This window comes from Nymphaea colorata, chromosome 9 (assembly GCF_008831285.2).
Source record: "Nymphaea colorata isolate Beijing-Zhang1983 chromosome 9, ASM883128v2, whole genome shotgun sequence".
Classification (NCBI taxonomy): domain Eukaryota; kingdom Viridiplantae; phylum Streptophyta; class Magnoliopsida; order Nymphaeales; family Nymphaeaceae; genus Nymphaea; species Nymphaea colorata.
Genome location: NC_045146.1, coordinates 15,960,412 through 15,972,996, shown reverse-complemented (window position 1 = coordinate 15,972,996; position 12,585 = coordinate 15,960,412). Strand labels below are relative to the sequence as shown.

The following is a 12,585-nucleotide window of genomic DNA, read 5'->3' as shown; positions in this document are numbered from 1 at the left end:
GGATCTTGGAGTCGACGTCGGACAATACCTCAATAGTTTTAAACGAACTTAATTTCTAAAAACTTTTTAAAATATAAAAATCAACGTATCATAACTAATATGTACCTACAACCAAATCAAATGGTTTAGAGCTCCATATGGTCTAATTCCTCATAATTTATAAAGAGGTAGAAGCAGTTTTAAAACAGGAAATTGGATTTATTTGATAATTAAAGAGAGAGATGCTTGTGATTTTATATAGAAAAGTTCATACAAAGACGCCTGGTGGATGAGCAAATAAAAAACGTTGCTCGATTAATATATAGGCCAAGAAAGATTGTCAAAATGCCTCTTATTGAATGAAAAATACCTACTCTGATATAAAATGGCAAAAATAATGTTCATATACACAAAAAAATCCTTGGTGGATCAAGTGAGGAATATTTTCGTTACATATCAAAAATTTATGTTATACCAACATGTGACTTTAAAAATTTCTTTCAAGCTTGGGTGCTTATTTACTAACATTTAAAAGTTAAGTGGTGATTCATTGTTACTAAAACATTCAATGCCTTTTCATTATACACATATAAAAGGATTTTATGCACCGTCAAACTAAGAATTAAAGTTGATTAGAATAAAAGACAAATTAAATGTCAAGCACCACTTAATCTTTGCAAAGACTAAAATGCAAGAAAAATTGACACTTCGGCCGGGTACTTCATCTACACGTTGTAGGCGCTCCCACGTGTCGGGCTCGAACTCAGTGCACGCCACCCCCTTGCTCTGCACAGGAGAAAACTCTCGCTCTACAAAATAAACGATGTCCGGGCAAGAGCCAAAGCGACGACGTCCCAATCCCATGGACGAAAGGAGAGAGAAGAGGAAGCTGCCGCCGCGGCAGGAGCAATCACTGGGAGAGAGAGCCAAGAGGAAAAGCCTCGCTTTCTTCGCTTCCGTGCGCGAGCGCTTGCAATACGTAAAGGCTGTAATTTTTGGGCAGGTGAGGTGACTCGCTTTCTCGTCTCGATCCTTCTTAAGTTTTTAGTATTTCTATGGGAAATTAACCACGCAACTCTGCTTTTTCATGCTTGAGAATTTACGAATCTATATTTTTTAGAATTGTAAGCTGCTTTTTCATGCCTGAGAACTTTCGAATCTATCTATCTTTATGACTTATAAGCTGCATGCAGTCATCAAGTATCACATCTTGGTCTTCCTTGTTGCATGTTGATGTTACCTCGAGTGGGACAGCTGACAACCACATACTCTCTCTCTCTCTCTCTCTCTATATATATATATATATATATATATATATATATATATATATAATTCAAAAGCGCACAGTTTGTGTTGTCACAGTTCTCTTTGAAGGCATAATTTACTCTTATAAAAGATGTAGATTCTTTTAGAGACCATAAACGGGTTTTCAGATTAATTTGGTAAGAAACAAAAGGTCGACCATACAGAGGATCCCGTTTTGTGAAAAGTTTAGGCCTGAAAATTATTCAAGTTGTTATAAGTTTTATGTCTATGGTAACCGAGCAATATTACTATGAACGAGGTACACTACTTTTGCAGAAAAGCATACAACTATTGATAACATACACTACTTTTGCATAAAAGCATATAACATCTACGGTGAATCTCAGTAGCATGTTGCACTTTATATTATACACGCGTAACGCGTTGATCAACCTACTAACGTGTACCCACAAACTGGCCTTGTGAAACTATCGAAAAGAAACAAAGAGCATGGGGTGCTCACTGTATGTTCAGCAGTGTTGCTATTGATCGCAGGTCAAATTCATGAAAGCGAGAAACGAGAAAGAAGCAGCAGAGGCTGAATTACAAACCTCAAAGATGCAAGTCGACGCAGCAAATGAGGCAGAAAGGACGAAGCAGCAGCTTGGGGAAGAAGGGTTTTAGCTTGTTTCCTGTATATATTTTGCCTGTAAGAGACACCATGGCATTTCTATGCTTCTTGTGGTTATCACCTGATACGATAGACTGGAACTGGAGGGTGGATTAGCTGATATTGAAAACCCATTTCAAGATCCACTTTTCCTCAAGGTAGATCAATGGAGGAGGTGAGCTGAGAGAAGAACCTGGGTGTCGTGGTAATATTTAAACTATCAATAATGTGGTTAAATGTGTCAAATCACATAATCAAACTTTCAAATAGCATCACAATCGCTAGAATCATTGAAGTTAACTGAGTTGGTCACAAATTTACATTGTCCGGCTTCCCATTCATGTGGAAAAGACGAAACTAATAATAAGGCCAGAAAAATATCCAGTGTCTGACACAGATCAATAAACGGAACTTGAACTGTAACCATAACACTGCAACTCAATTGGCTTCGTCTTTAACACGCTGTAGGTTCCTGAATGTACAAATTTCAGCAGCAATGCATGTCATTGCATACCATCCCTCAACCTCTACAACAGCAAAGGTGACCAAAACTAGTATTAACGTACAGAATCGCCTCAAAGAATCCTCCTATCCGATGCATAATTAATCAAAAGCCCCATTTTTGTCCGTATATAATTACCAAGAGAAACAAAATGAAAGCAAAAATTACAATGGATCACAACATATTCACATATTACGCCGACCAATCATATATCACATATTGTACATCTGACGATGAGCGATAACCCAATTAGCAACTAGGAAGACAGCCGCATACGATGCGAAATTTCATCCAAATTGCTTTGTGCAATGAAAGGGACTTCTATTCTCTTGCTGCAAACACAATTCTGACCATTGGCAAGAAGTCCCAACTTATTCTTATATGGTGCCAGCTATGATTTCGATCAACTGATAAGCATCATCTACCTACAAGAAATGAAAGGATTAGTAAGAGCGCCAAGGTACCGACGAGCCCCATGTAATTCCAGACTTTGTAAACTTGAAACGCTCAAACATGTCGCTCTGGCGCATGCAACGATACATACATGTGAACACAACAGATATTCTCTATGCTTTTGAAAATGAAGTTTTGCAACAGCATTCCATTATTTGATAAGTCAGAAGAAAATTGGAGGTTATGGTTGATTACATCAGACAAAACAAGCTACTACTAAAAATTGGAAGGGCTCAAATTGTAGACGGTAATATCCAGGACAGGTCTGTGTAGAGTCGAGAAACTCGGTGTTTGTTATAATGATCTCACATCCATAACAACTTTGCACCGACCCGGTCCACTGAAAAGGCCAGAGTTCGTAAATGCTTTTACCAGGATGGAAAATGTGTCTTCTTCAGTAAACTATTTTAGTTGGGCTCATGTTTTGAGTGAGTGAAACTGTGAAAGGTTCATTCTACCACTTGACATGAAGCCCGAAGACCCTCTCATTCCTCTTGCATCACGATAACAGCGTATAACTTCAATTTAGTTGGGCTCTTGTTAGATATCCTACGATCTACTGTATATTTAGACTTGTATGAAACTGTAACGAGACGCAAAGGAACGAAAGTTTATGCATGTTCGCACAGCATAAACCACCCAACACAGAACCCCTCTATCCTCTTCCTACCATTTCCTTTCCGTACGTAAATCATTAGCTAACAAAATAAAAGAGAGCTCAAATGAAAGATGAAATAATGGAAAAATACCCAGGAAACAACATACAACCACGTGTGAATCTTCAAATTAAGAACATCTGGGTGCTAAGTTTTTGGCTGCCCTGTTCTTGAAGCAGTAGTTTCAACACCAGGCACCGTCAACAAGCTACCATCATCAGACATATAGAAGTAATTGTAGTTAATTCTGGTTACCAGATCTGCTAAATGAGGAAAGTGACCAACATTTGTCTTTGAAGATAAGACCTGTATGGAACACCAGAAGGTTAGTTCAGGCCAGAAAGAAAAAGGTGTGGGGGACTAGCGGACAAAACCTTTAAAAGAAAGGCGATGCAATCATCGAACTGTTTTTCAATGCGATCCACTTCCATCTCACATCTTGCCTTGATGGCAGGTGCAGCACCACCAGAACGAAGAGTGCGTTGTATGGCATGGAAATCGAGGGCCAATCCCAGAATGCTCTTGATACGGCTAGCAATTAACACCAACTGCAAGCAACAAAAATATGATGACTTTGTTATGCATCATACATCGGGAATGCATCAACAAGGCCAACTAGGTTCCAAGAATCACACCAGTTTATCCGAAGCGACAAAGCATTGCCTCTGAATAGATATTAAATATGATTCATGCACTTCTATCACCTCATCAAGGGATCTGGCAGAGCCCATTCCTTCCCCAAGTTCGAGCCAAGCATTGTGAAGAACCTAATTGATCAAGAGCAGATGACTTTTTAAAACGGAATGAGCTTATTGCAATGAGATTCAAGTTGAACTCGACCCGTGAAATTGGTCAAATTCATCAAAAATTGCAAAAGAAGTTTAAGTAAAAAAGATAGCCAGCATACTCGGTCCATGACATATTGGTGAAACGCATCCACAAAATGTAGAAGTTTTTGCTGAGGTAACAACTGATGCTTGTGACTGACATTTGAAGAGCTCCTATCCTGAGTAGCAACAACACGTACACCACTAAGCTTTTGATAATTATAGATGCAATAATAATAATAAAATCACTCCAGGAACACCCCACTAATGAGAAACTAATCAAATTAATCAAAAGGTTAAACTGACTGACCACATCTGCTTCACAAGCACTATGTCCAGAACTGCCAAAGAAGTTGTTAGAAGGGGAAACATAAACTTTTACAAAATCTACGAGATCGATGATACAAAACCATCATTTATATCATGGTTACTAAACTCTATCTGCATATGGGGAACTCCGTTTCTAGGAAACTGTTCCTATAATTTGACTGATTTCTGAATGCCATAACAAGAAACTTGCTGCCATTATAGTACCATTTCGAGTTTTATTTACTTATTTTTAGTTAAATATGATCACGATAATACATGCTTTCAATAAATTGGCACCATTCTACTTTCTACTTGACTATATGCCCTCTCAATTTGAAAGTTCTAGGCTAAGTAAATCACTTATAAATGGATGGGTCTCCCCTGCGGGCTTGCAGCGAAAAAAACTTACATGGGAAGAGTTTCTTTTACTGTGTCCATTTCTCAAATCAATCCATTTATGTTTGCTTTTCCTGGCAATTTTGCAATGCTAACTTAATTGTAAGCAATTCCACTAAATCATGTCCATGCACACAAGGTGTGGATCTCTTCCCATCACTGCAACAAGTTCCTACAGAAAGTACATTCCTAAATTATTCCAGCGCCAAATTTCTGCTATTCAATTTCCTAATCAAGACGACTGTCTTTCAGCATGCAGTAATACTGACACTATAAGGAACATTCTTATGTACAGTATCTTTAGTTCATATAAAGCACCACATCTTACAATATCTGCCAAGCATGCAATCCCTACCTTCCACATCCATCGGCGTGTTTTATCAAGAACAAATTTTGCACGTTTCACCTTCAGTAAGAAGGCTAACACCTACAATCAACAGGAATTCATGAGAAAGAATAATAACAACAATAACAATACTAAGTAGAAAAAAAGTGTGTAGTCAACTCTCGACCTGATTGTACTTCCTCATTGCATCTTGATTAGCAATAACTTCCAAAGGCCAAGATACCTATTACATTAACAAAACTGCAAAATCTTTAGAAATGGGGTAAATCATGCAAAATAGAAACCTCAGCCATTATCTGACACCTTATAAGTAAATTCAAGCATGTCAAAGGCGTTGATCCCAAAGAATTGGTTGCCGCTAATAAGCAAACTTGGACCCAGGCTAGGCTGGCTTTCATCACTATCTTCGTTATGATGCTTTGAAATTGTCACAGTTAGGGAATCTGGGGAACCTAAAAGCGTGCCATCAGCTGAGTTTCTGATAGAATCCTGTATTAAACAAGCATAATCACATCATGTGCACATTAATGAACAGGAAAACCTTACAAGGAAAACACACCTGTAACATTGTATTCAGTTCAAAGTAATCATCCCATGGTTCACCCTCATCTAGCTTGTCAAATAGGACAGTTGAGAACTGTTGAAGTAGGTCCCCTGAAATGGTGAAAATATTTAAGGCATAAACATAGTCCATCATAAGGACCCAAAAAATTATTTAATACCTGAACCTAACAAGTAAATGGAGCGTAATACAGCAAGCTCATCCAGCAGCCTCCAGCTGTTCATCAACTTTGACAGAATCTGCTTACCTACATAATCAACCTGGAATCCATGCCAATTTCTCAGCAGTCTGTTCTTCTTAGATTAGCCAATGTGGATTACTTATATATCGGGCAACAAGAAGGAACCTGCTTCTTTATGTAGACTGTAAGACATTCCTGAACTATGACCACAGGAAGTAGCTGTATCTTAACGTCCAAATGTTGGATCCAGCTGAGCACTCTTAAAACAACACTGCTGTTTTTTTGGTACGGCAAGAAATCCATAACAGGGAGACCTTCCTATTTGAGGATAAACAACACCACAATAATACCATGGACAATAAATGACCAATTTAACAGAGAAACCACTATAAAAAAATTGAATTGTTACCTGAAAACATGGAAGAACAGTTGGAAAAGGATATAACGCTTCTATATCTTTAAGGCTGTTGTGGTCCAACTTGGAAAGCCCATGGCAAGAAATATAATCTGTTGCTATGTGGTCATTGCTCCTACCAAAAATAGCCTCTCGCAGTGGCTTGTCATTTAAGGGGGGGAGAAACCAGAAAGTGGATACACTTAATTTCTCCCACAAAGGATGGTTCTTTTCCAATAATCTAGAACATATACCTACATGTGGATTATGAGGTGATAAATGCTTAATCGAGGGTCTACCTAGAGTAGCATCGCCAGACAGATCATGCACTCTATAAACCTTCCCTCCCTCTTTGTTAACATGTTCCTTCTGCAAAATTGTTTCTCTAAAAAATTTACACCAGATTTTTCCCTTGGAAGTTGAAGCTGACCTCTTGTCAATGCTATTATCTTCAAGGTTCTCCTCATCCATAAAAGACTTGCATATCCTAGCTATCTCAGGAGACCATGGATATTCTTGATTGAAGTACTTACATAGGTGAATGTTATCAGCAACCAAAGCAACAAAAGATATACAGAACAACTCAGACAATGTCAAACCTGCAACACCCTTGGTATGCAGCATATGCTTCACTTGACTCGCAGGCTCATTGTCAGGGTAACCACTGTCTGTGAGTTCATTATCTTCCAGCAACAAAAAACCTCTCGTTTTAGTACCCAGACTGTCCATGATAGATTGTGAAAGATTACCAGTAGTAGAACTTTTCAAAGCAGAGAAACTTGAGTTCTCAAATTCCTGTTCTTTGTTATAGACATAACTATGCACCCCAGGTACATGCCTCAACAACTGTAGTGACTTCCCAGCTGACACAATTGGCTTGGCTAACTCTTGCAGAAAAAGAGGACAGACAAGGTCATTGGCATCAGCCCTTGATTTTGCAAGGCCAGATTTTCCAAATAGTAATTGTTTCACGGAACTGGAAGTGGTATCATCTTTGTTAATAGCACGAGACGCCATTCGACGTAAACTGTAGCCCTTTTGCCAGAAACTAGCCTCATCAATTGTTATAGCATCATTTGCATGGAAAAATAACTGGTAGAAATAACACACGTATGACAAGAAGTTAGAAAATGATTGGTCATAAAAAAGAAAAAAAGGAAAAAGCTGTTAATTAAATCCCATGATTCATTTCTTCAAGGAAAATTCCTTATTTGGCTCCCCCACCCCGCCAAAAAAAAAAAAAAAATTCACCAGTTGCAGGCAATGTTATCAGCATCCAGGAGTATTAGCTGACATTCTCTGCAACAATGGAGAGGCCTATAAAAGATCAGTCCATATGGGCCAAATTTGGGGGATATGGGTCTATATCAGCTGATTCATCTCCGGCCAATATTTGAATAAAAGAATGATAGAAAAATATTTTACTTTTTCTTTTAAAATAATTTAAAATGGTCAATAGAGGCCGATGCACATCAGCCAACATGGTGTCTTGTAAAGGTTTCTGAGACAGTAGCAAATCCAATACAACAAAGTTTTCAGGAAAAACCATTGATTGAAAGAGAAAAAGGAAAGCAATATAGAAAATTTTGTGTAATTAGACCAAAGTTTTATAAAATAAAGGAACGAGCTCTGGGTGCTAACAAGAGAAGGAGAAGCACCACCTACCTAGCCTAACAAATAGAACTTTATTCAGTTCATATACTGTAATTTTGGTGTTTAATTGTTATGGTGAAAAATTATAACCCAACAAAGTAAATACAAATGCATAAAACAACAGTTACCTCTTCAAATGGGTCATCAAGTATTCCCTCATAAAGCCAATCATCGAGACCGTGTATGAGTGGCTGTAAACTGCTGATGAACAAAATCAACAGTGTGTGATATGCTGCATCCTGAAAATAAGATGTAAAAAGAGTGGTAGTGTATCAGCTCTTAAGAACAACCTGACGAAAGGCTCAAACTGTCAACACATAGAAATTTTAATCAACCTCGCCATCTTGCACCAAACAATCTTCATTCAACTTCAGATAAAGATAATCGAGAATATGGACTGCCAATTCACTAGCATGCATAGAATATTGTGCATCAAGATAGTGGCAAGGAACAGCTTCCCTGACAATTTGCAGCAGAAATTCAGCTCCAGCACAGATACTGCAAGTTATGTGATCAAGTAAACCATGTAAGAGAAAAAAAAAAATAACAAAGAAATAACCATGTAATGCTGCTAATTATAAAACTCACACAATTCATGCTAATTCATCTTATGAGATTACACACCATTGCAAGTTCTGCTTACTCAACTGTTACTTGTTTAACCGACCACATAAAACTAACTCTGTACTACTTAATGCTTGATTTACTAAGCGTATACTGGATATGGAAGACCAATACTATACCGATCACACCATTCGCAAAATTTATGCCAACCATATGAGAAAACTTATATTTCCTTTAAAGGGGAGAAAATTAAAGATTAAAAAAAATCTAACATTTCCTGCGCTAATTTCTGCTTCCAATTTCTTTATTGCTCTTTTCACTTTTAGGTTTTTGCTGTTGTATACACACTAGGGGATTGCTACAATTTTACAGTAATAGAAATAAGAAACAAAGGTGAAAATTTATGAAGTATTTCTAAGCAAATGCATCTAAAGCCATTAGAAAACAACGACAAAATTTTGACATACCACTTCAAATTTTCTACTAATGCCAAAAGTGTGGCCTTAGTTCCGTTATCTAACTTAATTGATTTCTCCTCCTCGCTTAAAGCAATCTTCCGTAGATTCTGTACAAACGAATCTTAACACCATAAATTGCGTAAGCAAAAAATACGTTACCAGAAAGTCTGGAAGGCTGAAATGCAGACCCACAGCCGTACAGTATTTTGTTTGTGAAGTGAACTAACAAGTGATATACCTTTAACCTTTCAAAAACAGAATCTGTGAAGGCCTTCATGGTAGGTGGATACATTTGGGAATACATTCTAATGTGCTTGACGAACTCTTCAACAAGTTGTAAGCAGTTAGCAGCATGGATGAACCGACTAAGTATGTCACTCAAACTTGACAAAGAAAGGTGTGCAACGTGGATGTCATTCTTGACATGAAAAGTATGTGCTCTATCATCCCAGTAAAAGAGAGGACTTGAGAATCCTTGTAGCATCTGGAGGACACTTCGTACCTTCGGAGAAAAAAAGCAACTGTCATAAACAACCTTTGATGCGTGACAAATTTGAGGTCTACGTGGAATTTTTAAATAATAAAGGTCCAAAATGAAAAAAGTGAAAAACTTCTTTGTTAGTAATGAAACATTAGCAATTCAAAATGCCGGATTTGTTTTATGAACTTGAAAAAAATGTTTCCCTGATCTATTTAGAACCTCAAAAAGTGATGAATCTATCCCTTTAATGAGGTCTGCAGAATTTTGTAACAAAAAGGTCTGAAAGGAAATAGATCCGTTGATTGGTTAGCAACTTTACACAAAGATTACCAGTTGAGCCTCAGTTGTCCTTGACGTCACGGCAGGTGCTGAGAAAGAAAGGCCTCTGAAACGCGTTTGGTAAAGCCTGTCGATAAAGCTCTGCGCCATCTTAAGTGTCTGTTCCAACTTCCGTACCGACGCCTAGAATATGGGAATGATATCAACACAAGCCAGCAAGGGAACACCATAGCTCCCTACCATCGCAGAGAGGCACATGAAAATTTACACTCACAGGAAGAACACCCCACTTACAATGCTCCAGTCCTGAAACTTCCACGACCAATGTCAGAAATTTTGCCGTGTTGAAGAGTTTGAGAGAATCAACCCGCGTGCAGCCCTTACTACAAACGTTTAATTTACATACGTACCAAAATCTTCATTATGGACGTCAGGATCTTAACTAGGAAAATGAAAAATAAAGGTCATAAAACGTAATAAAACCAACTTAACACTTTAAAAAAAATGGTTTTTTAATCATATAGCCAACCATAAGATACAGAGGTGCTACTGGCCATCGCATTTCGTCGAACCACCGAAGTTTTCGGACCTGAAAACGATCCACTTTGAGAATTAATGCAAGGCCCAAAAAAAACTGCCATTGCCTTCCAAAACCAATTCTTAATCGTTCCAACAAAACTATCATAAGTGGTATCAAAATTTGTCCTAATATGTATTGGAGAGCTTCAAGAAAAACAACTGAAACCCCATAAGAATCTGCCCAGGTCTTACTACAAACAGTTGGCGTACGTAACCACCCCGGTGCTTTCTTTCTACCCTCTTTTCGCCTCGATATAACTTCTTTAAATCGACTAGCAACTCACAGCAACCAGTATCGTATATGTACTATCAGATTGAGTGAAACTAATGTCTCGGCTACAAAGACAAATAGCAGACAAGTCTTCGTATTTCTTACCTCCATTTTTCTCTTCCATTCTTCAGGCGATCGCCATTTCCACGCGCGCATTAACTGACCAAATTTTGAGGACGACGTGCACGGAACATGGAGGTAACTAACCTGAACACCCGGGAAGACGACGCCGTTGCCGCACCTGTACCGGGGGAGTGAAAACCCACGGCAAGCCCGTCCACGCTCTTAGTTCGGCAGCGCTCAGTTCAGCCACGACGGATCTGATCATCTGAGAAAGCCACGCGGTATACGGTTCGAAACAATCAAACCCAACCTCATTTGCCTGCGTCGTAGCGCCCGCGCAACTACTTAGCGTATTTCGATTTGGGGACTCAGGTTTAAGGCAAATCCCCGACAAAGTTTGTGCCAAATGACTCAGGTAAACACCGACTCGAGTACCTCGGACCCGGCTTGGTTAAGTTCCTTTAGGCCCCGTTTGATGGCACAGACTTTTTTTGAGGAAAGATTTTTTCAAGGAAAATAATATGCAAGGTAAGTGTACGGTCAAGAAAATTTTACGTTTTTCCTAATCCAGGCCATGTATGATGGCCTGTAAATTTTTTTGAGGCAAAAAATTCAATGTTTGGTGGACACCAAAACTTGTTAAACAGACAAATCATAGTCTGAACGAATTTATATAACACCATCTGCGTCTTCCCTTTAACAGCTTGAGAAAGACAAAGAATGAAGAAACAAGAAATGAATGAGCTCTTTGACACACAAAAAATGATGGCAAAGGAAACGAGACAAGAGCAGCACAAGAAACTAGGAGATTATATCACACACTAGAAAAGACGAGCAAGTAAAAAACTCAACAAAGAAAAAAAGTCACCAGAAATAAGAACTCATCCTCGTGCATCGCCATTTTTTCAAATTACAAATGTTCAACGAGCCACGGGCATCTCACAAAAAGTAAAAACTCTATAGCTAAAAGGTGAAAAGGAATTCAAGTACCTTTAAAATAATAAGTTTGCTTTCACACCTCAATAGTGAAAAAGACTGAGGAAGGCCGCCAGGCAGCCCTTCCTCGATGAACAGAGGGACATAGAGACTGAAAGAGGGGGCGAGGGCTGCCGGACGGCGATCCTCAATCGAGAGAGAGAGAGAGAGAGAGAAAGGTATACCTGCAGGCGGCAAGAATAGAAAGCTTTTTTTTTCTATTTTGTTAACGGTTCGAATCTGTTTATCTTTAGTCCAGCTCGACTTTTTTTTTTCTTTTTGTTGGCTTCAATGAATTCTCATCTTCCAAGTTGAATGGAGCCCCTAGAATGGAGCTCAAGCCCAACTCATGGAGCTGGACTCGAGCTTGAACAGAGCTCAATCTGAGTATTTTGGCTGTCGAGCCGAGCTCCACTTGGCTTGTGTTCATCACCACAAGTTACCCACTAAACCAATTGAACTACAAACAATGAAGAAGAGGACATTGTATGATAAACGTATAGCAAGTGTTGAACTCGACTCACCAGAGTCTAGAGACTTGTCGCTCGATCGATTAAAGTTGTAAAGTCTGGTACACCATAAAACCTTCACATACTTTGCGTTGTGCAAAGTGTAGGCGCCAACCACAATTACGTGTTTAAAGCTAAATCTCAATTCCACCATGCCAAATGTGAAAATTGACTTCTAAACCTCCTTCCAATGGACTTTTGGAACTCGTGTTAGCGGAGTTAAGGAAATTTGG

General features: G+C 38.7%; 1 protein-coding gene across 8 annotated transcripts; it reads right to left on the bottom strand.

Moving 5' to 3' along the window:
* Positions 1-2,237: 2,237 nt before the first annotated feature.
* LOC116260984 (uncharacterized) lies at positions 2,238-11,316 on the bottom strand. 8 transcript variants are annotated; one of them, XM_031639549.2, is made up of 20 exons: positions 10,911-11,306; positions 10,485-10,544; positions 10,230-10,397; positions 10,007-10,138; positions 9,434-9,697; positions 9,205-9,302; positions 8,509-8,671; positions 8,302-8,412; positions 6,536-7,612; positions 6,292-6,444; positions 6,106-6,205; positions 5,943-6,037; positions 5,687-5,872; positions 5,550-5,606; positions 5,393-5,464; positions 4,413-4,511; positions 4,141-4,272; positions 3,880-4,053; positions 3,599-3,811; positions 2,238-2,821 (listed from the first exon to the last, which is right to left on the bottom strand). In XM_031639549.2, exons 4-19 carry the CDS (start codon positions 10,103-10,105, stop codon positions 3,653-3,655), a joined length of 3,039 nt encoding a protein of 1,012 aa, XP_031495409.1. In that variant the 5' UTR covers positions 10,106-10,138; positions 10,230-10,397; positions 10,485-10,544; positions 10,911-11,306; the 3' UTR covers positions 2,238-2,821; positions 3,599-3,652. The 8 variants fall into 8 exon arrangements, with proteins under 8 accessions (XP_031495409.1, XP_031495406.1, XP_031495404.1 ...); XM_031639546.2 differs by having other exon boundaries at positions 10,250-10,397; XM_031639544.2 differs by lacking the exon at positions 10,485-10,544 and having other exon boundaries at positions 10,230-10,261; positions 10,911-11,308.
* Positions 11,317-12,585: the final 1,269 nt, after the last annotated feature.

Coding starts and splice junctions, on each gene's coding strand:
- LOC116260984 (XM_031639542.2), bottom strand. CDS start 10,961: ATGCGCGCGTGGAAATGGCGATCGCCTGAAGAATGGAAGAGAAAAATG. Junction 8,672..9,204: donor TTAGTAGAAAATTTGAAGTG/GTATGTCAAAAT, acceptor CATAACTTGCAG/TATCTGTGCTGGAGCTGAAT. Junction 8,413..8,508: donor GTTTGGTGCAAGATGGCGAG/GTTGATTAAAAT, acceptor TCTTATTTTCAG/GATGCAGCATATCACACACT.